Source organism: Culicoides brevitarsis, chromosome 3 (assembly GCF_036172545.1).
Source record: "Culicoides brevitarsis isolate CSIRO-B50_1 chromosome 3, AGI_CSIRO_Cbre_v1, whole genome shotgun sequence".
In the NCBI taxonomy this organism is placed as follows: Eukaryota; Metazoa; Arthropoda; class Insecta; order Diptera; family Ceratopogonidae; genus Culicoides; species Culicoides brevitarsis.
In genome coordinates, this window is record NC_087087.1 from 12,581,017 (window position 1) to 12,600,871 (window position 19,855).

Sequence of the window (19,855 nt, forward strand, 5' to 3'; positions counted from 1 at the left end):
ATTTTTAAAGATTTCTTTATCTTTTCATTTGAATTAAAATTTTTCATTATCATCCCTGTAAAAGTTCAAAAAACTTATTTTTTTACCAACAACTGTGACAGCTGTCAAAATCAATCCATAAAGTCATACAAAATCGACTTTTTTAATGAAAGTTTGATTTTTTAAAACATTACAAAATGGATTAAAATTTTTTTTTCATAAAATTTGACTTTTTCATGAAAATTTTGACACCTGTCAAATTTCATAACTGTCAAAATTTGACATTTTACTTTAAAAAAAAATAAATTTAACTCAAAACACGCTCAAACTTCTTTCTCTTTTACGACAAAAATTTTATGCTACACATTTTTGTTCATTCAACGTCACCTCTTCTTCTTAAACATAAGCAAATGCTAAATAAATGAGACACAAGAAGTATCGCTGTTACCGCAAGCTAAACAAGTGAATGTATTCACGAAGCATAGCTTGATTGGTAATTCTTAACATTTGTCAGTCCATCTTCAGTTCTTCATTTGAAAAGACGTAGATTTAAAAATTTTAACTTTTTTTTAATCGTGAATTATTTACAAAATTTCTCAAATAAAATCTTAAGAGAAAAAATAATTAATTAAATTTAAAAAAAATAAAATCAGGGGTCACGATGGGTTCAATGATACAGAAAATTATAGCAATTTTCCTCGTTTTTATGCTACAAGGTCAGTTTAAAAAAAAGCATTAATGTGTCACTTCCTTTCTCACTTTTTTTTTTGTTTAAATTTGTTTGTCTCAAGTTTTTAAGTTAATTGCTTTCAAATATTTCTCACCTATATTCGCAGGTAGCTTCATACAAGCCACATTCTACTCCCCCTACGATTTCAACAGACATTTGGCGCACTTTCAACGGAAAAATTACCAGTTCTGGCATGAGTTGTATCGCAGTAATTATCAAGTTCCGCCGTTTTTGAGATATTCTCAACCGGGATTCATCCATTCTGGGCCTCTTCATAAAATGCATGCCTTGGATGGGATGCCAATGATGCCTCCCCCACCCCAATTCAATAATCAACATCCTCTTCCTAATATGAACAATAATAACAATGAACAACAATGGAATGCCCTAAATGACGTTTATGGCAATGGGTATCAACAAGAAGTTCCGAGACCCATGCAAGGCATCAACGATGAAAGTTCTGACGCTACTTCAACAACTACAACTCTTTTTCCGCCCACAAAACGCACGACTCGTCCCCGAACGACTTATACAACGCGAGAACGAACCACTGTCTCTTTAAGTACTGAAGCTGTCACGAAACCAACTTCAGAGATGGGCGCTGAATCCACAACTGAAGCAACGACAACTCCCAAACCGAAACCTTCAAGAAAACCTTCTTCCGAATTAATCGCTCAACTAGCTCAAATCAATAACTCGTCACAAGGAGTCCTGAGTCAACTGGGAAAACCTGCTTCAAAACCAACTGGAAAACGTCCTTCAGCTTCACAATTACTCCAACAAATCCAAAAAGTTAATTCAAGTGCGCAAAATTTACTATCGACCTTGAAGCCGAGTGTTAAATTCCAAGGTTACGAATTAAACAAGGAGATTTGGACAACAGCTCGTACTACGGAAGCCACAGAGGAAGAAATTCCAGTCGTTACTGAATTGCAAGAAGTTGTGCCTTTGGTAGCTCCAGCGATCGTAATTGAAGATCGAGAAACACCTTTGGAGTCAACTATTTCGAGAAAGGATGAAAATAGTGAAAAATTGGTCTTGGTAAGTACTTCTAAAGGCTCTGAAGAGAACATAGAAAGTCGTAATAGTGATTCAATCATGGCTGAAACCACGGAAATGCCAGAAGAAGAGAAAACTACGACAGATCCTATGCCTGAAGACATGAACGAACTCGATAATCGACATGAGGAATACGATTTGGGAAGTAGTGAAGATGAAAGTCTCGAACAAACTCCAATCGATGGAAAACGTCGATTTGATGAAGATATTACCACTGCTGAATTTGAAGAAGATATGACCACGACTGAAAATTCAATTATGGAAAAAGTCCTGAAAAAGACGAGGAACTTCCTTTTGAAGAAGATAAAACTGAAGCAACGACACTTTCTGATGATTCAGATGCTACGACTACCTTAAGTCCTTCCGAGTCATCTGAGGAAGAAGAAGATGTCGATCAAGAATTAATCCAATTCATCATTATCGATATCGCGACATCAGCTGCTGCCCTACAAAGTGTCATCACCAACATTTTAGATCCACTCGGATTAGGCCTTAGACCGGAATTTACTTTGCTCGAAAGTCTCCTTGCCGATATCCGTAAAGAAGGCAAAACAACGCCCGAAGATGCGGAAAAAGTTAGCACTCAAATCGCCAAAATCACGTCGAATTTCGGTCTGAAACGTCTCCGTTCGACCCAAATTCTCGAGCACACACAACGTCTTAACAAATTGGGCAAACTCTTAAAATTAAGTGTGTCAAATATGTGAAGAACTAACATGTAGAGTGATAGAGCGTAATACCGTTATATTTTGCGCAAATGAGATGAATGAGCTGCAAAAATTTTTATTTTGAACTGCTGACGATGACTAAAAACTAACAATGTAATGTAATTTGTATTTAAATTAGGTACGTGAAGATGATTTTTATCAGTAAAGTGAGATGAATCGAAAAATATTCTTTCGTTTTTTGTTTCGAATTGATGTTTTGACAGGTATAACAACGAAAAATATTAATAACGGTCATTTATAGTCATTCTTTTCTCTTACGTGCCTGCTCTCTTCAACAAAATGTAAATAAATATTTAAGCAGGTTAACATCAATTTTGAGACGAAAACAAAAATAATGATCGGTCAGTCACCTTTTCACTTGGTTCGATGTGTGTGAAGGTAAGCAACAAAAATGTAAGTTAATTGATCGGGAATAAATTTGTCAAATTGATGAATTTTTAGGCGATTTGAAATTTGGAGAAAATTTTTGTGACAATCATTTTGTGAGAAAAAGTCACAACGTATGTCAAATTTTTATTTGAGGTAAGTAGTCTAAATTTTATTTTATGAATTTTTTGGTAAGTAAGAAAATAATAAATTTTTTTTTCAGACTGATCTTCTAAGCAAAGCTATAATACTTAATTTTTTTTACACCGAACTATGCAAAAAAATTTTTTTTAAGGATAACCCTTTTTATTTTGAAAAAAAAAATATCTTTGAAATCAATTTTTATAGATTTTCATGCGTGTTACATTTATTCTAAATTTCAAATATAGATCAAACAGATCCTTTAAAACTGATAAAAACAACGATAAAAACAAAAAGAGAAAAAACATCTCACATTTATTCAATCTGCATTAACCGGCGTTGGTAGCATTGCAAGAAATATTGGAAAACGACGAAATTCCAGCATGGTTTCAAAGCCTGATGAGTTCGTAGTGGTAAAGAACTCCACACGATATGATTCCCGAGGTAGACCTATTGGAGGATCTGCTTTTATTATAAGGGAATCGTACTTTGCTAATCTGTGTGGAAGAAGTTTTCAGTGTAGTCGCAAAGCTATAAAAAATGCAATTTGGATAGAAAAACAATAGTATGATTTCAAATAAGAAACAATGAATGTAGCTTTAATATTCAATAGCCAAGTTGAAAGCCCTTTTTTCCTTTTGACAAACTCTTTATTAACGAAGAAAAGACTGAATAATTCCTAAAAGAAAATAATAAGAAACAAAGAAAATAGAGGGCCCTTTGTTGATTCTTTCATTTCTGTCAAACAGTTAATACAAGTTTACCATAGTAAAATTTTTACTATAAATTTTTATTAATTTTCCAAGTTTTTAATGAAAAAATAAATAATCTGACTCCAGACAAAAATATCATGTGATAAAATATTATAATTTTTGAAAAGAAATTACTTAAAAAAATTTAAAAATTTTTTTACTAAAATTTAAAACTAAATTTAAAAATTTGCTACTTTGAAAATCATAAAATAAACAAAAAAAAATCAATCATCTAAAAACCTTTAAAAAATATTGGTATTTTTTCTCACAAAATAGCAATTACTCACCTTAAGAACTTTTCGAAAACTTGCAACAGCTTATGAGACGAAAAATAACAAACAAATTAAAATTGTTAAAAAAAGTCTTTGAGTGGGTGCAATGGAATTTTTTATTTTTTTTCTCTTTATTTATTCATGCAATTTTTAACATTCCTTAGGGCTTAACAAACAAAAAAAAAACAAATGCAATTTTTGTTATTAAATCTACAAACTTTTATTGAAATCATCGAAAAAAGTTAAAAATATAAAAATACTTCGACCTCTTAATTATTCTTGCTCCTCCATTTCTTCATCCTCTTCCTCTTGATTCTTCTTAGCCTTTCGTTTCTTTCCTTTACCTTTTCCTGGATTTTCTAATTCCGAAGTATCAACATCTTCTACCAAATTTTCAATCACTGACGGCACAAACTTTTCCGGTTGTTTATTCAAATTTACTTTTTTCGCTACCTTTACAGGTTCTGCCACTTTCGGAGCCTCTTCTTGATCAACTTGCATTCTTTCGTCCTCATCTTCGTACGAATTTCTCTCGTCTTCGTCAGAGTCTTGTTCTTGTACCTCTTCTGGCGGCGGTTGATACATTCCCTTGTACTGTTCCTTCATCTCGTCAACTTTTTTCATGTAACTCTCGTACACGTAGTTCGCCATTTCTGTCATGTTTTCCATGATTCTCGGCTTATCTTCGAGTTTTCCATCTACGAGTCTATCAGTTGGGTATTTTTCGTCTGGAAGTAACATTAGTTTCTGCGGTCTTGCTGTTAGGATATTAAAAGCTGGTTGCAGTTCGAAACAATTTTTAAATAACGAAACTCTGCCGAAAATGTACAATCCAAGTCGGGCTCGAGACATTGCCACAACTAAACGTCTCACATCTCTGATATGCCCAACAGCTTTCGTTCTTACAAGTGAAATTAAAATGTAGTCATTTTGCTGTCCTTGATACTTGTCAACTGTCGTAACTTTCGCAGGCCATCCAATTAAGGGATTATTTCCACATCGCGCTGTAATGACATCCCTGATCAAATGTTTTTGCCCATTGTAGGTCGTCAAAATGGAGATTTTATCAGCAGGATATCCCAAAAGTCGCATGTACATATAAACCGCAACCACATATTCCGCTTCTCCGAGATTTTGGTAGAAGAAGGGGTTCGGTTCGGACTCTCCTTGGCCATTAAAGTCCTCCACGTTGACAAGTTGATAGTCATAAACGAATCCAGCGTTGCCCCGTTTGTAATCCTCACGTTCAAAAATGTGCCGCAAATCGTCGAGACGCTTATAACGCCATTTATAAAGCGAACAAATGCTGGAACGAGCACGACCTTGACCATCCAAATCGATCGTAGGCACCCCAAGTCTCACGAGACGTGTAAAAAGTGACTGTTCCATGTTCGAATACTTTTGAAAAGCCATATTTTTGATGACCGGAGGCAATTGATGATGATCCCCAATCATGATCCATCGTTTCAAGCGATTATACCCATCTAAGGGATTTTGTAAAAGCAAAGGAATAAAAGTCTCAATCTCTAAAATTTGAGCTGATTCTTCCATCAAAATGTTGTCATATTTGAAACCCATGTTGACAAGTTCCTTTCGCTTCAGTGCCGCATGAGTACAGGTCATCGCAATAATTTTCGCTTCTTTAACCAGCAAATACTTGGAACGATCTAATCCACTACGAAGTAGTTCGAATGCACGAAATTCCTCCAATTCCGTGAAAATTTGACAGATATATCGATAACAATCGTTCGCGATTTCCAAATTTTCTTCATACGAGCCTTTAAAAAGTGGCTGCGGGGCATCGCTGAAAAATTTGGTGAACGGAAAAAGTTGCGAAAAATCTTCAGCGGATAATTTTTTGTCACTTTCATTCAAAGCAAGTTGAAATTTCTCCCAACTTCCGATCACGTGATAGAGATAAAAGTGTCCCGCGGTCTCACAGGTGTAAGCGACGTCGCCTTGAACGCCCACAGATTCTTGCAAACGCGCTACTTGTTCCAACAAATCCAAGCGTTTCGCTAAAACGTAGTTGACGCGACCATAGCGACTGTAATCCTTTTCCGTTTCTAACGCTTCTTCGCCATGTCCGAGACGTAACAAATGCCTTTCGTCGATGTCGAGTGCCATAATTTTCTCGAAAAGTTGGTTCAGGGCTTGATTGCTGTGCGTCACGATGAGCGTTCGTTGGTTCGGATGGTTGTGATACAAGTTGGAAATGATTTGGACAGCAACATCAGTCTTTCCCGTACCCGGGGGACCCACAACTAACGTCAATCCGGGTTGCATTCCCGAACGAATGGCCTCTACTTGGGTCGGTGTGAAGCGAATTGCGTTCTTTTTCGGTTCATTAAAGGTGTAGGGACCTCTTCCGAGTGGTTTGTAGGCATCAACTTCGATAATTTTCGGTGCATTTGGATCCATGCGAGCTTCTGTGCCATCAGGATCGGCAATTACATCGCAAAATGTGAGTTTAAAAGGTCGTTGAATGTCATTTTTCTGCGGGAGACGCACTTCGTACGCCGGAAAACTCTCCTTAATGTGCTCAACATCCAAAAAAGTGTCGTAAAAGTCCAAAGTTCTTGCTTGATTTCCCATTTTTGTGTAATGTGCTGCCCCAGGATCGCCATAACCGAGTAAGATGTCGTGTAACCATGACGGCACCACACATTCCGTGTTCATGAGATGTCGAATTGTCTCGAGCACGGCTTTGAAATTGTTTTCTTTCGGTTTGCGACGCATTAAAATGTTGAAACCTTCGTAGACGTCGTCGCCGCCCACTTGAAGCGCCTCCATGTCGTACCGATATTGACTGGCATCGAGCCACACGCGGAACGTTCGTTGCTCTCCCGGCAATTTTGGCTTTGCTTCGATGCCTTCTTCGATTACGCGACCATTTTGATCGAGCATTCCTTCGATTTCGCAGCCACGAACGTGAACGAGACCAACTTGCGGGATAAAGGGCTCGCGGTAGTTGTATTTTGTGCCAATCGGGCAGGAAGGTTGCACCGTGATGAGGAAACAGACGTCGTGTTTGCGGAGACTTTCCCATTCTTCTTGGATTTCGTGTTTGACGTTGAGTGTGACTTGGACATCGGCACGAACGCGGGATGGTTTTTTCTCGCCAATGTGAGGTTTGGCGACTTCGACAACGGCAAAAGATTGGATTGGTAGGGCCATGCGAGCCCATCCGCCGAATACGACGCCGCCATCTTCGGATTCCCAAGGGAGCATGCGACTGACAGCGTCTTCGATATCTTGTCGGATTTCATCTGGAATGAAAAAAAAATTGGGAGTTTTAGAAAAAAATTAATGAAAAATGTTGAAAATTTACAAACTTTTCGATTTTTCAGACATTTGAGAGGAAAAAAGTCGATTATCAAAAATTTAAAAAAAAAATTAAAATTTCAAAAAATAAAATTGAAAAATATTTTTTAGAGCAAGATCTATCAAAAATTTTTTTAACAATTCAATTTAAATCTTTTTTAAATAATTAATATTTTTTTTTAATAATTTTAATTAAATAATAATTTTTTTTAATAATTTTAATTAAATAAAAATTTTAATAAAATTTAATATTCAATTAATTCAATTTAAAAATTTTTTTGCAAAATTATTAAATAAGTCCGAAATTCTATAATTTTTAATAAAATTTTTCTTTTATTTTTAAATTGATACAAGAAGCAAAAAATTAAAAATATTAAGAATTTAACAAATTTTTATAAAAAAAATAATTTAATTTAAATCAAATTTATAAGGATTATTTAAAAAAAAATAGAAACTGAAAAAAAAATTTTTTCTTTGACATAGTTTTGTTTTGAAAACTAAATCAAGAGCAAAAAAACTGTGTCAAAAACTGTGTCAAAGCAATTTTTGTCAAATCTTGCTCCAAATGGATAAAAATTTGTCAGAGAGCTCTAATTTATCATTTTTAACCATTTTGTAACTCAAAACTGCCAAAAAATTGAAACTGAAAAAAAAATTTTTCTTTGACATAGTTTTGTTTTAAAAACTAAATCAAGAGCAAAAAAAACTGTTTCAAAAACTGTGTCAAAGCAATTTTTGTCAAATCTTGCTCCAAATGGATAAAATTTGTCAGAGAGCTCTAATTTATCATTTTTAATCATTTTATAACTCAAAACTGCCAAAAAATTGAATCTGAAAAACATTTTTGTTTTGAAAACTAAATCAAGAGCAAAAACTGTGTCAAAAACTATGTCAAAAACTATGTCAAAACTATGTCAAAGCCATTTTTGTCAAATCCTTTGACATAGTTTTGTTTTAAAAACTAAATCAAGAACAAAAAAACTGTGTCAAAAACTGTGTCAAAGCAATTTTTGTCAAATCTTGCTCCAAATGGATTGAAATTTGTCAGAGGGCTCTAATTTATCATTTTTAATCATTTTGCAACTCAAAACTGCTAAGAAATTGAAACTGAAAAAATTTTTTTCCTTTGACATAGTTTTGTTTTGAAAACTAAATCTTGCTCCAAATGGATAAAAATTTGTCATAGGTTTTTAATCATTTTGTAACTCAAAACTGCCAAAAAATTGAAACTGAAAAAATTTTTTTCCTTTGACATAGTTTTGTTTTGAAAACTAAATCAAGAGCAAAAAAACTGTGTCAAAGCAATTTTTGTCAAATCTTGCTCCAAATGGATAAAATTTGTCAGAGAGCTCTAATTTATCATTTTTAATCATTTTGTAACTCAAAACTGCCAAAAAATTGAAACTGAAAAAATTTTTTTCCTTTGACATAGTTTTGTTTTGAAAACTAAATCAAGAGCAAAAAAACTGTGTCAAAAACTGTGTCAAAGCAATTTTTGTCAAATCTTGCTCCAAATGGATAAAAATTTGTCAGAGAGCTCTAATTTATCATTTTTAATCATTTTGTAACTCAAAACTGCCAAAAAATTGAAACTGAAAAAATTTTTTTCCTTTGACATAGTTTTGTTTTGAAAACTAAATCAAGAGCAAAAAAATAGAGAAAGTATTCGTCTAAAGAACGACATACTAAACCGCATTTCGAGGTTGCATATGTATGTTTGCTTTTCGTACTCCTTATTCCAGATTTTTTTACTCCATATTTTACATTTTCATACTCCTCATTTCACATTTTCAAACCCTCCATTTCACATTTTCGAACTTCTCATTTCACATTTTCGAGCCCCTCATTTTACATTTTCGAACTCCTCATTTCACATTTTCGAACCCCTCATTTCACATTTTCGTACTCCTCATGACCCTTTCACAATTCCATACACCTCATAACCCAAGGAACTGCCCACAGACCTTCAGGGTCCTTAAATAACTAAGAATTACAAAAAAAATTTTGGGGCACAGGTGACACACACACACACACACACACACACACACACACACACGGACGACAAGTCGAGTTTAATACCGCATTTTTTCTTCGAAATGCGGTAAAAATAATAATAATTTTTTTATCAAGAAATTTTTAATTAATTATTGAAATTAAATTTATTAAAATTTTATATGAATATCTTTCATAAAATTTTAAAAAAATCTGGAAAATTATTTTATTTATTTATTTAATTAAATTATTTAAATAAAATTAATTATTAATTTTTTAAAAAATAAATAATTAATTGAGTAAATTTATTTAAATTAAAAAATATTTTAAATACTTCTCAAATTTTAATTTTAAAATTTTTAAATAATAAAGAAAATTATTTTTTTTTTCAAAATTGTTCCAAAATTTGATTTTTTTTTAAATTTTTTGATACTCGATACTATTAAAAATTTCTCAAAAAAAATCAGACGAAAATAAATTTTTTAGATAAAATTCAACTTACATGTCGATTCCAAGCGGAACAAATCAAAATTCCTTAACAAATAGTCATGCAACGTCAAAAACTGCAAATTCAGCTTCGGCAGTGCCAAACACTCGTCTCCCGAGAAATATTCCGTCGGAACAATATTTTCATTCCAAATTATCTGCTCCGTGGGATACAATGGCATCTCGTTCAACGCCTCCAATTGCGACGTTCGTCTCTCGTGTCGCGAAATCAGCAACGCCCGCAAAAATTCTTCGTCATGCCGATGCCAATCAAAGGGTTTCTCGAGCTCCTCCGGAATCAAATTCAAGTAACACGCAATTTCCTTCAAACTTTTCTGATCCAACATCCCGAAATGCTTCTCCAGGGACTCGTGCGTGTCGACACTTGCCACATTCGAGAGCGCAAAAAGCCGCAAATCCGGATATTTGGTGAAAACTGCCATCTGAAGGGATTTTATCTTGTTGTAGTGAATTTGGGTCATGTCGTGATCCGTGAGAGCGTCGCCTGTTTCGTCGTTGATTTCGAATTTGGCGTAGAATTTCAACATATCCAGCAACTGAAATGGGAAAGAAGACATAAAACATGATTAATTAAGAGTAAAGTCATAAATTCATTAGGCTGGCTGCGACGTAATCTCTTGAAAAAGTACATTAAAAATTTTCTCTGTGGAGTCGCGAGATAAGAAATGCATTAAAATTTTAATTAAATTAATTTTTGGCGGAGAGACAAGTTGAAACAAAGACTAAATGGTTTCGTTAACGATCCTCTAATCGCGAGAAACGAGAAAGAAAGCAGTTGCATGCATTTTATTAGTATTACGATCAAAGCAAGACGAATAATTTTAGACTTTTAAAATGCACATGGAAATTGCTTTTTAATGCACTCATAAAATTACACCCACGAATTTTCTACGGTGATTCTGGAATTTCTTTCTATTTATTATTTTTTTTTTACCTTTCACAATGCGAGATGTTTATTTGAGCATAAGTGATGGTTATTGAGGTTGAGTCGAGTTACGTGGAACGAACAGAAATTATGTTAATGCTAAGACAATGGAAAGAATCAGAATTTATGTAGCAACCTCCGCAAATTATTCCTACGTAAGCAATTATGTTCGCTCTTCAAGAAGTTAAGTCGAGTTTTGAGATGTCAGTGAATTTTTGAGAAGGCTTAACATAAAATTTTGGATAATTTGAACTTTAAAATTTTGTTGATTTGTATCAGAGCTGAAATTTTTTTCAGATTTCAAAGAGCTAACTTTTTAGTTTTTGCTAATATTGAATTTTTTTGGTATAATATAACTAAAAAATTCATGTGTTTAGGCTAAAACTGTGTTTTAGCTCCAGTTTTATTGAAAAAAAAAAAAAAAAAAAATTAAGAGCTAAAAAATATTTTATACAAGAGCTAACTTTTCAGTTTTTGTGTATTTTGATGATTCAGCTCTATTTTTAACTCTTTATAAAGGAAAAACTATCATTCAGGCTTAAACTTTTGAATTTAGGCCAATATTTCTTAGCTTTCAAAGAGCTAACTTTGATCATTTAAGTTTAAACAAAAAAATATTTAAAGATATTTTTGAAAAAGATATTCAAAACCATTCAATAAATATCTCGAGTATAATTTAAAACTACTTTAGCTTTAACTTTTTTAAAGTTAGGTTAAAACTCCTTAATTTCTAAAGAGCTAAGTTCTCAGTTTTTGCTCATATTAAAATGTTTTGTTAAAATTTACTAAAAAACTTCAGTATACAAGTTCAAAATATATTTTATCTTCTTTTAGCTCCAGTTTTCTTCAAAAATAAATAAAAATTCGAGAGCTGAAAAATATGTTACACAAAAGCTAAGTTTTCAGTTTTTGTGTATTTTGATAAAATAATTTAATATTAAGATCTCCAAAAAGTAAAAACTATCATTCAGATTTAACTTGTGAAATTAGGCCAACATTTCTTAGCTTTTAAAGAGCTAACTTTTATGATTTTAAAAGTTTTAAGAAAAAAAAATTAAAGATATCTTTGAGACAGGTATTCAGAACCTTTTACTTGGGCTAAATTTATGTAAGAACATGTTGACTCAAGACTTTTTAGGCTTATAATTTCTTAGAAATTAGATACTAATGAAGAGCTCAGTAAGTGGAATTTTCAAGAGCTAACTTCTTAGTTTTCGAAAATTACGTTAGTTTAGCTTCCATGAATATCTCAAGTTATTTAAAAATATTATAGCTTCTACTTTGTTAAAGTTAGGCCAAATTTTCTAGAGAGCTAAGTTCTCAGTTTTTAAACAATTTATAAATTCTGCCTTGAAATTGCTTCAGTTTGACTAAGAATTCTTCAAAAAGTATAAAACTAGATTATTTTAGCTCTGATTTAATGGGCTGAAAAAACATCATTCGAATTTTTTAAAGTTTTATAGAAACTAAGTTTTCAGATTTCAATAAAAAGCTTATTATTGCATCAACAGCGTTTCGTGTATATTCTCAAATGGCGATACAGGTCATAAAAAGAATCTGACGAAATTTTAATTGCGAATGTCAAATTTCTTCAGATTCTTTTAAAAACTTTATCGCCATATAAGAACTTAAGAGCTTTGAACGACCTCTTGAGCAATTGAAAAATCTCATTCGCCCTATCTACTTTTATATCTCTTCGTATATATATCTTGCTCATCGAGATTACCTATCAGCCATTGAACATTTCAATCCAGTTCAATCACATCACGTTCAATTACAACGAACATCGTTTATTTTGTTCCGTTTTTCTGAGATTTCTAATGCTTATTTCCTCACCGGTCACATTTTTTTTGTTTTGTTTGTAATACATACCTAATAACAGTTGTTACATATTTATCTCGCCTACACCTTTTTTTGCTAGGTAGATAAAGAAGAATTTGTCGTTATATGGACATCTGCACAGAACTTATTTGCAAGTTTATTCTCTTGCAGCACGTACGAGAATGCATCGATCATATGTGATTTGTTCTGTTCTATGTCCATTCACACAATAAGTCTTCCCTAAACGAACGCGTACCGAGTTTATTTACAAACAAAAACTCGACTTACTCGAGCACTGATACAGTGAAAAAATATCTCTCTATATATTACTTTGTTGTTGCTTGTGTGTTACTTGAACGTAAAATGTGTTTGTGGAAGACTCGAGTAAGAAATGAAACACACCACAGAGAGATTATCAATCAGTTTTGTGTGAATTCGCATTAGAAACAGTCGAGCTTCGTGTGCATTTACAGAACTTTTTTGAAACAATTGAGTTGGAAGGCGCCAATTGAATAATCTAATTTCGTGTTGTTCTACAAAAATTTATTACGAATTATTACTAGTCTTAAAGGCACTGTAATTTATTTTAATTTAAATTGATAAATTATTCAAATGCGGACCGGTGAACCGAAAAAATGTAAAGTGAAAAAAAAGTGTTGAAGAAATTTATCGAGCAATAAAAGAATCAGTGCTGCTATTAAAATTTAAAAGTGCGACAAAATTCGTGTTGAAATTTATGTTACTGCTGAAAGCTTTTATTACATTAAAAATATCTAAAAATAATTTATGAAAAAAATACGAAAAAATTCCAGGTGATTTGATGAAAAAAATATTCCTAAAATAATTTTGACAGTTAAAAATTTAATTTTTTTTAAATAAAAATAATTTTTAAAAAATATTTAAAAGAGAAAATAATTTAAAAAGTTATAAAATTGTTTTAAATATTCATTAAAAAATTTTTTAGGTTTAAATGTAAAAATTTGACTAAAAATCGTAAAAAATGAGATTTTTTAAAATAATTAAAATATTTTTTAAAAATAAAATTAATTATAATTTAATAATTTAAATAATGAATTTATATATTTAAATAAATTAATAAATTTAAATAAATAAAATAAATAAATTTAAATTAATTGATTTTAATTAATTTAATTTATTTTTTTTATTTTTTTTTTAATTTTTTTTTTAATTTAAATAAATTTTTTTTTTAATTTTTTTTCTTTAAATAAATTAATTAATAAATTCTAATTAAAATTATATTTTTTTCTAAAAATTCAAATTTCTTTAAAATCGAAATCTCATAAAAAATTGTAAAAACTGTCAAATTTTTACTCTCAAAATTATTTTATGGAATCTTCCAAAAATAAATTTATTTAACTATAAATTATTTGGCATCAATATTTTTGCGAAATTACTCTATTAAAATTTGCCAGATAGTTTTTTTTTTCTAAAAAGAAACAAGTGTTTTGCGAACTACAGACGAGTAAATAAATTTATCGATCAGGTTCCCTATCTGCAACTGATACGAAGTTTATGTATTTTGTGATAAGATAACAGGCAAAGTCGTCGTCGGTCTACATGAACAAACTCCTGTCTTTCATTAAGAATCGGAAATGGCACACCAAGAGACATGTCACTGTTTTGATATCAAGCCATACAAATGTTATTTATTCATGTAAAAAAAAAACACGAAAACTACGTTAAACGAGTGACATCAGAGTCAATTTAAAAAAGAAAATTTAGATCACTTTTGTTTTGACACTTAATTTCGCGATGAATTATGGTGTGAAACATTCGTCAAATGAACAAATGTGACTCTTAAGTTTTGACTTTTTTTTTATTATTTTAATTTATTTATGAAATCAAATGATGCATTAACAAAATTTTCCGCCGGAAGATGTTCTTATCTTTTTTTGAGTGACGTTTTTAATGAGAAATACTGAACGTAAAATATTGAATCGATTTATTTGTTTATTTTTTTGATGATGAACTGAGAATCTCTTAACGAATTGTAAACAGAAGGGTCACTTGGTCAAATATTTATTCGATTCAGTCATTAACAAGTGATTTCTGAAAAATAATCTCTTTAATTGGACACACGCATGTTAAAGTGTTATCAAAATGCTCGTTGAGTGAATTACAGTTGAAACTAATGAAATAAAGTAAAGTAATAAAATTGCGTTATTCATTATATTGATTAAAGTGTGGACTATTTGTTTAAAAATAGTGAGGTCATAGACTTTTAAAAAAAGTTAAGTTTAATGCATTTCAGATTGGAAAATTTGAGATTTAGTAGATTTGGGAAATGTCTGTCCGTTTATTGTATTAAAAGAAAAAAATTATGATTAAAGATTCATTATGTTCAAATCAATTTAAAGACTGACGGATTAAATTTAAAAAAATCAAGACAACATTTCAAAAAAGATCAAGGCGAGCTCAATATGAGGTACTATCCGGGCAAATCATAATGCAGCGGACCACAAAGAAAAAATTAAGCTTGTGACAGCCCTCGGGAATCCCCCTTGCCGATTCAAAATAAAAAACTTACAGATACAAACGCGATGCGCGGAACACGAGGGAGGCAGTTAGTCACGAGACATTGAGCGATCAAGACGTGAAAAACAATAAATTAATTTTCTAAAAAAATAAAAACGTGCTTTCTTTTAATAAATTAAAATTCGTCATAAGTTTTAGTGTTCGGAGAACGATCAAGAGAGCGAAAATTAGTTATGAAAAATACAAAATGAAAGGGGTCTTCAGAAAACAGTTTTTCTTTTGGGTCGCGGAACAAATTTTCAATGGGATGCCAATATAAGTTCTATTTATTACAAAGACGTCAGTCAATGACAGTTATCACTATAAAGATATACAAAGGATTTACTTAGTGCATCTCTAAGCCGTGAGTTTTGTGGTAAACTTAACTATTGAAAGTGAGCAAGAAGATCAATTTAACGTTAAAGTTGAATGTCAAAAAAAAACAAATTTCATTCTAATTTAATTTTTAATGAACCACGAAAAGTATAAATTTTATTAAGATCTAAGTGTTACCGTGTTACAAAGACCATTCTTACTTTGACAAGACTAGCTTCTGGAACTGCACGTTAACCAGTATTTTTACATTAAATGTTTTATACCTTGTAGGTACTAATTGTGATTTGCATAGAGCATCAATTAATAGAAACTTTATACAAAGCCTTGATGATCTGTGGTTTCAATATTCTTTAGTTGAGATTGAATTATTAAATCAAATTATTCCACGACAATAGTACATTTCTTTTACATTTCATTCACAATAGCTTCTATTCAGGTTGCTTCATTGGCAAATGGGCTTGACGAAGCCACTTCATTATTTTATTTTGGAAAACAAAATAATTCTTCCTCTTTATGTTCAATTTTCAATTTGAACAAGTTTTAATTTTTTTATATATTGCCGTTTTCTAATTTTGCACAACTTATGTTTCAAAATACGCTCAAGTTGAAAAATGCGCTCAAGTATTTCTTTTTTCTGTTGAGACATTAAGTTTCATTACTTCAAATACTTTTATAGTGAAATGAAAACTTAATAACCGGCCGGCATGAACATGAACTAGAATTTCGTTAAAAAATTACTCGAAATCATTCTTTTATCAGTTAAGAAATAATTTATTTGTTTTTTTTTCTCCATACAACTCACATGAAAAAGTACATTGTACCAGTATTCGTAACATTTTAACAATTTAATTAATTGATTTAATTTGTTTATGGTAAAATATATTTCACGAAACCAAAAAAACTTGATAAAAGCCATAAATCCGCTCTGCGTTATAGGGCGATAACATTCTCAATGGAGTGTAATGAAAGACTTGTGATTGTGTAAATTGTTGTAAACTATCGATTTAAAGTGAGTTAACCCTTCGTTAAAAAAAAAAACAAGAAATTTTTAACACGCATGACTCATTGCCAAATAAATTTCGATCTATCAAAGAAAGAAAAGACGACGAACGACTTTTTTTTTTGAAGACACAATAAAGCAATATAATTCCGTTCTTGCGTGGATGTAATGAACAGTTAATGTTATTATAATAATTTTTTTACAAATATTTCTTTTTTCGCCGCTTAGCGAGAAAACGACGACTAAACAACACAACTCGCTCGATCATGCTGCCATGAGTAACCATAATGTGCGAAGATGAATTCATTCGGTTGTTAACATTCAGCGAAGAAACAACCGCGCTGCAACAAATGTAAATAAATACGAAAAAAAAAGAATAATTAAAGTGAAACAAACCAAAGAACCAGCAAACGGTATAATTGCAGTTTTCTAGCTACTATTGTTAATAATTATTTATAAAAAAAAAAACACACAAAAGCAACAAAGAAATGATGATGAAGATCATACGGAAAGTAGCAGGTGTCTTGCTGCTGCTACTGATGTGCAATTCCATGAAAACCGCGGGATTTGAACTTGAAACGAAATGTTGCGTGAACGATACTCACTTCGATCAAGATAAAAACGCGTGCAGAGATTCTCACACGGGAACGTTGACACAATTGACCATCACTTGTCCGAGGTATATGCTGGATCCAGAAATTGAGCCAGATGATGAGTTTAGAGTAATTGGCGATGGATCACTTGTTTATATGGATGTTCGGATTGAAAAAGGAGAGTAAGTGTTTTATAGGTTTTGGATTAATTTTGGTCAAAAATGGTTTGACAGACGTCAAAATTTTTGTTAAAATCTCAATTTTTGCTAATTAGAAGAGCTGAAAATGCGTTATTTAAACTAAAAACGACTCAAAATATAATTTTTCATTAAAATACCGCATTTTGAGCTTTTGCAAAAAATAAATATTGAGAGTTTAATTGAAATTTTGACATCTGTCATTTTAATAAACGTCAAAATTTTTGTGGTTATAAATAATTTTCGACGAAATTGAGCATTTTAGGTCGATTTAAGACTTTAGTAGTCAAAATTACGAGCATTTTGGATTTTTTGAAATATCAAAATAGGATTTTTAACAAAAAACTTGACATCTGTCATACTTGTCAAATGTCAAAAATTTGACAGCTCAAATTTTCAATAATGAAATTTTGTTTCTTACCTCTTTTGAAAATATTTATCCTTAATTTTACTCAAAATTTACGAGTATAAGACTTTCGAATTGTTCAAAAATTGATAATTTAAGAAAAATTTTGACATCTGTCATCTTCTTTAACGTCAAAAAAATTTAGTTTAATATTTTCGAGCATTTTTCGGTATATTTAACTATTTTTTAGTCAAAAAACGCATTTTGACATAATTGAAATATCAAAAAATTTAATTTTGATAAAAAAAATTGACACCTGTCATATTTTTCACTGTCAAAAAATTTGACAGCTGTAAATTTTTATGATTAATTTTCGGCTTATTTAGATTTTTGAAGTTATTCAAAGTTCATTTTAGTCTAAAATCTTCCAAAATGTTAAAAAAATAGAAAATTTAATAAAAAATTTGACATTTGTGATTATTGTAACTGTCAAATATTTGACAATTAAACAAATTTTTTATGAAATTCATCAATTTTCAATTTCTATGACATTTTTGACCAAAATCATTCAACAAAACAAATTTAAAGACCTTAAATTACTCATAAATTGAAATTTCTTCATATTTTTCACTAATTTCTTCTTCTTCCATCAGATTCTGCATCGCCGAACTCTCAAACCCGGATGGCTCTCCGCACGATGTCGCCTTCATTTGTCACCACGGCGAAGATAATCCCATGTCAGCTCGCATCTGGATTCCCGTCAAAACCTTTTTCATCTTCCTGTCCGTGATATTTCTCATTTTAACGCTCTACATCTACTGGCTCATCCCGGAATTGCGTCAAACTGAGGACAAAGTCACTTGCATCGCCCTTTTATGTCTCACAACCTTCATGATTCTGCTCGGAGTGGTTCAAACGTTACCGTATGTCGAAACACCCGAAATTTGCATCATGATTGGCTTCGGAATTTACTTTTTCGCCATCGGATATTTCTCGTGGTTGAATTGCATCATGCTGAATGTGTGGAAAAATTGCGTGTAAAATTTTTTTTTTGAAGAAATTTTCATGAAAAATAATTTTTTAAATTTTTTTTTAGTCTTTCACGATGGCAGATCAAAGAAAGAAATTGGTTTTTGTTAAATAATTTATATGGATGGTCTGTCCCGCTATTGGCGCTCTTTGTAGGAGTCGTTGTTCACCTAGATACCCCCAGTATTGGAGTTAATTCCTGCTTTTTTAACAGTAAATTTTGTATTTTTCATTAAAATCCGATCTAAAATGACGAAATTTTTACAGATGCCACCGAACAATGGATATTTTTGTACATGCCGATGTCAATAATGTTGGCTATTAATTTAATTTTCGGCATTTGGACCGCTATTAGTTTACATCAACGTGGCGATGATATCAGCCCGGACCGGAAAAAGCGCCTGAGGTTCAAGTAAGGATCAATTTTTCAACTTTTAATGGATTTTTTCATCAAAAATTTTATTTTTAGGATGCAACTTTACCTCCGAGTCTTTGTCCTTGCCGGCGTTACGTGGATTTTTGAAGTTCTTTCCTTCAGTTTTGGTGAAACGCATATGCCATCGAACCTGTTTTGGTATTTTTCATCAAAATTTTCCCTAAAAAAATCATTAAAATTTAATTTTTAACGTTTTTAGGTTAATTTGCGACATCATCAACGCCCTGCATGGCGTTCTAATATTTTTCGTGCTCATAATGTGGCGCCAACGGATAAAACGCGAGCTAGGCGGCAAGAAAATCTGTTGTTTTACGTGTCCGATCAGTTGGTCGACGGTCGCTGACATCGAACAGGAGCAATTAAACGACGAAGGTAGAACGATGGACTTGAAATCGGGCGTCATCAAAGCCTAAAAATCATCAATCAAGCGGATTTTTTTCATAAATCAAGATCTCACGTGCATTTATTTTGCGAATTCGATCATAAATCACCTCAAAATCATCACACTAATACTCCGTTGAATCTCATTTTTATCTTTTAATCCTTTAATTTTCAGACTTTGACGCGAAATACGACTTGCTAACTGTCATACGATGATTTCCTGTACATACAATAACACACAAAAAGGCTTCTAACACTTTTTTTCTTGCACTGACCGACCTCGCATCCAATCGAGATCGTTACTAAATGTAAATATTTCACACTAACCAGCATGCTGCTTTTTTTGTACATTAAGCTCTAAGTTACTGTAAAAAAAATGATAAATTTCAATAAAAATTACAAAATA

The 19,855-nt window shown here is 31.7% G+C and overlaps 2 protein-coding genes across 5 annotated transcripts in view; one reads left to right on the forward strand and one right to left on the reverse strand.

The window, feature by feature from the left end:
- Nucleotides 1-4,236: 4,236 nt before the first annotated feature.
- The window catches only part of LOC134835923 (RNA helicase aquarius), a 36,711-nt gene continuing 21,092 nt past the window's right edge, over nucleotides 4,237-19,855 (reverse strand). Inside the window, exons 4-5 of the mRNA XM_063850947.1 lie at nucleotides 9,846-10,386; nucleotides 4,237-7,296 (exon numbers count right to left, since the gene is read on the reverse strand). Of these exons, the coding sequence (XP_063707017.1) occupies nucleotides 4,301-7,296; nucleotides 9,846-10,386 (3,537 nt within the window). The 3' untranslated portion in view covers nucleotides 4,237-4,300. The remainder of the gene's footprint in view (nucleotides 7,297-9,845; nucleotides 10,387-19,855) is intronic.
- On the forward strand, nucleotides 13,039-19,842 carry LOC134833698 (G-protein coupled receptor Mth2-like). 4 transcript variants are annotated; one of them, XM_063848117.1, is made up of 9 exons: nucleotides 13,039-13,408; nucleotides 16,696-16,880; nucleotides 16,946-17,242; nucleotides 18,257-18,640; nucleotides 18,700-18,845; nucleotides 18,900-19,044; nucleotides 19,102-19,206; nucleotides 19,268-19,440; nucleotides 19,625-19,842. In XM_063848117.1, the coding sequence occupies exons 3-9, from the start codon at nucleotides 16,956-16,958 to the stop codon at nucleotides 19,663-19,665; spliced, it is 1,281 nt and encodes a 426-aa protein (XP_063704187.1). In that variant the 5' UTR covers nucleotides 13,039-13,408; nucleotides 16,696-16,880; nucleotides 16,946-16,955; the 3' UTR covers nucleotides 19,666-19,842. The 4 variants fall into 4 exon arrangements, with proteins under 4 accessions (XP_063704187.1, XP_063704184.1, XP_063704186.1 ...); XM_063848114.1 differs by having other exon boundaries at nucleotides 16,696-17,242; nucleotides 19,625-19,841; XM_063848116.1 differs by having other exon boundaries at nucleotides 13,039-13,233; nucleotides 16,696-17,242; nucleotides 19,625-19,841.

Excerpts from the sequence above, each read along its gene's own strand:
- LOC134833698 (XM_063848117.1), top strand. The coding sequence starts at position 16,956 with ATGATGATGAAGATCATACGGAAAGTAGCAGGTGTCTTGCTGCTGCTA. Across the intron at positions 18,846-18,899 it reads TAATTCCTGCTTTTTTAACA|ATGCCACCGAACAATGGATA; the intron begins GTAAATTTTGTA and ends AAATTTTTACAG. Across the intron at positions 19,207-19,267 it reads ATGCCATCGAACCTGTTTTG|GTTAATTTGCGACATCATCA; the intron begins GTATTTTTCATC and ends TAACGTTTTTAG.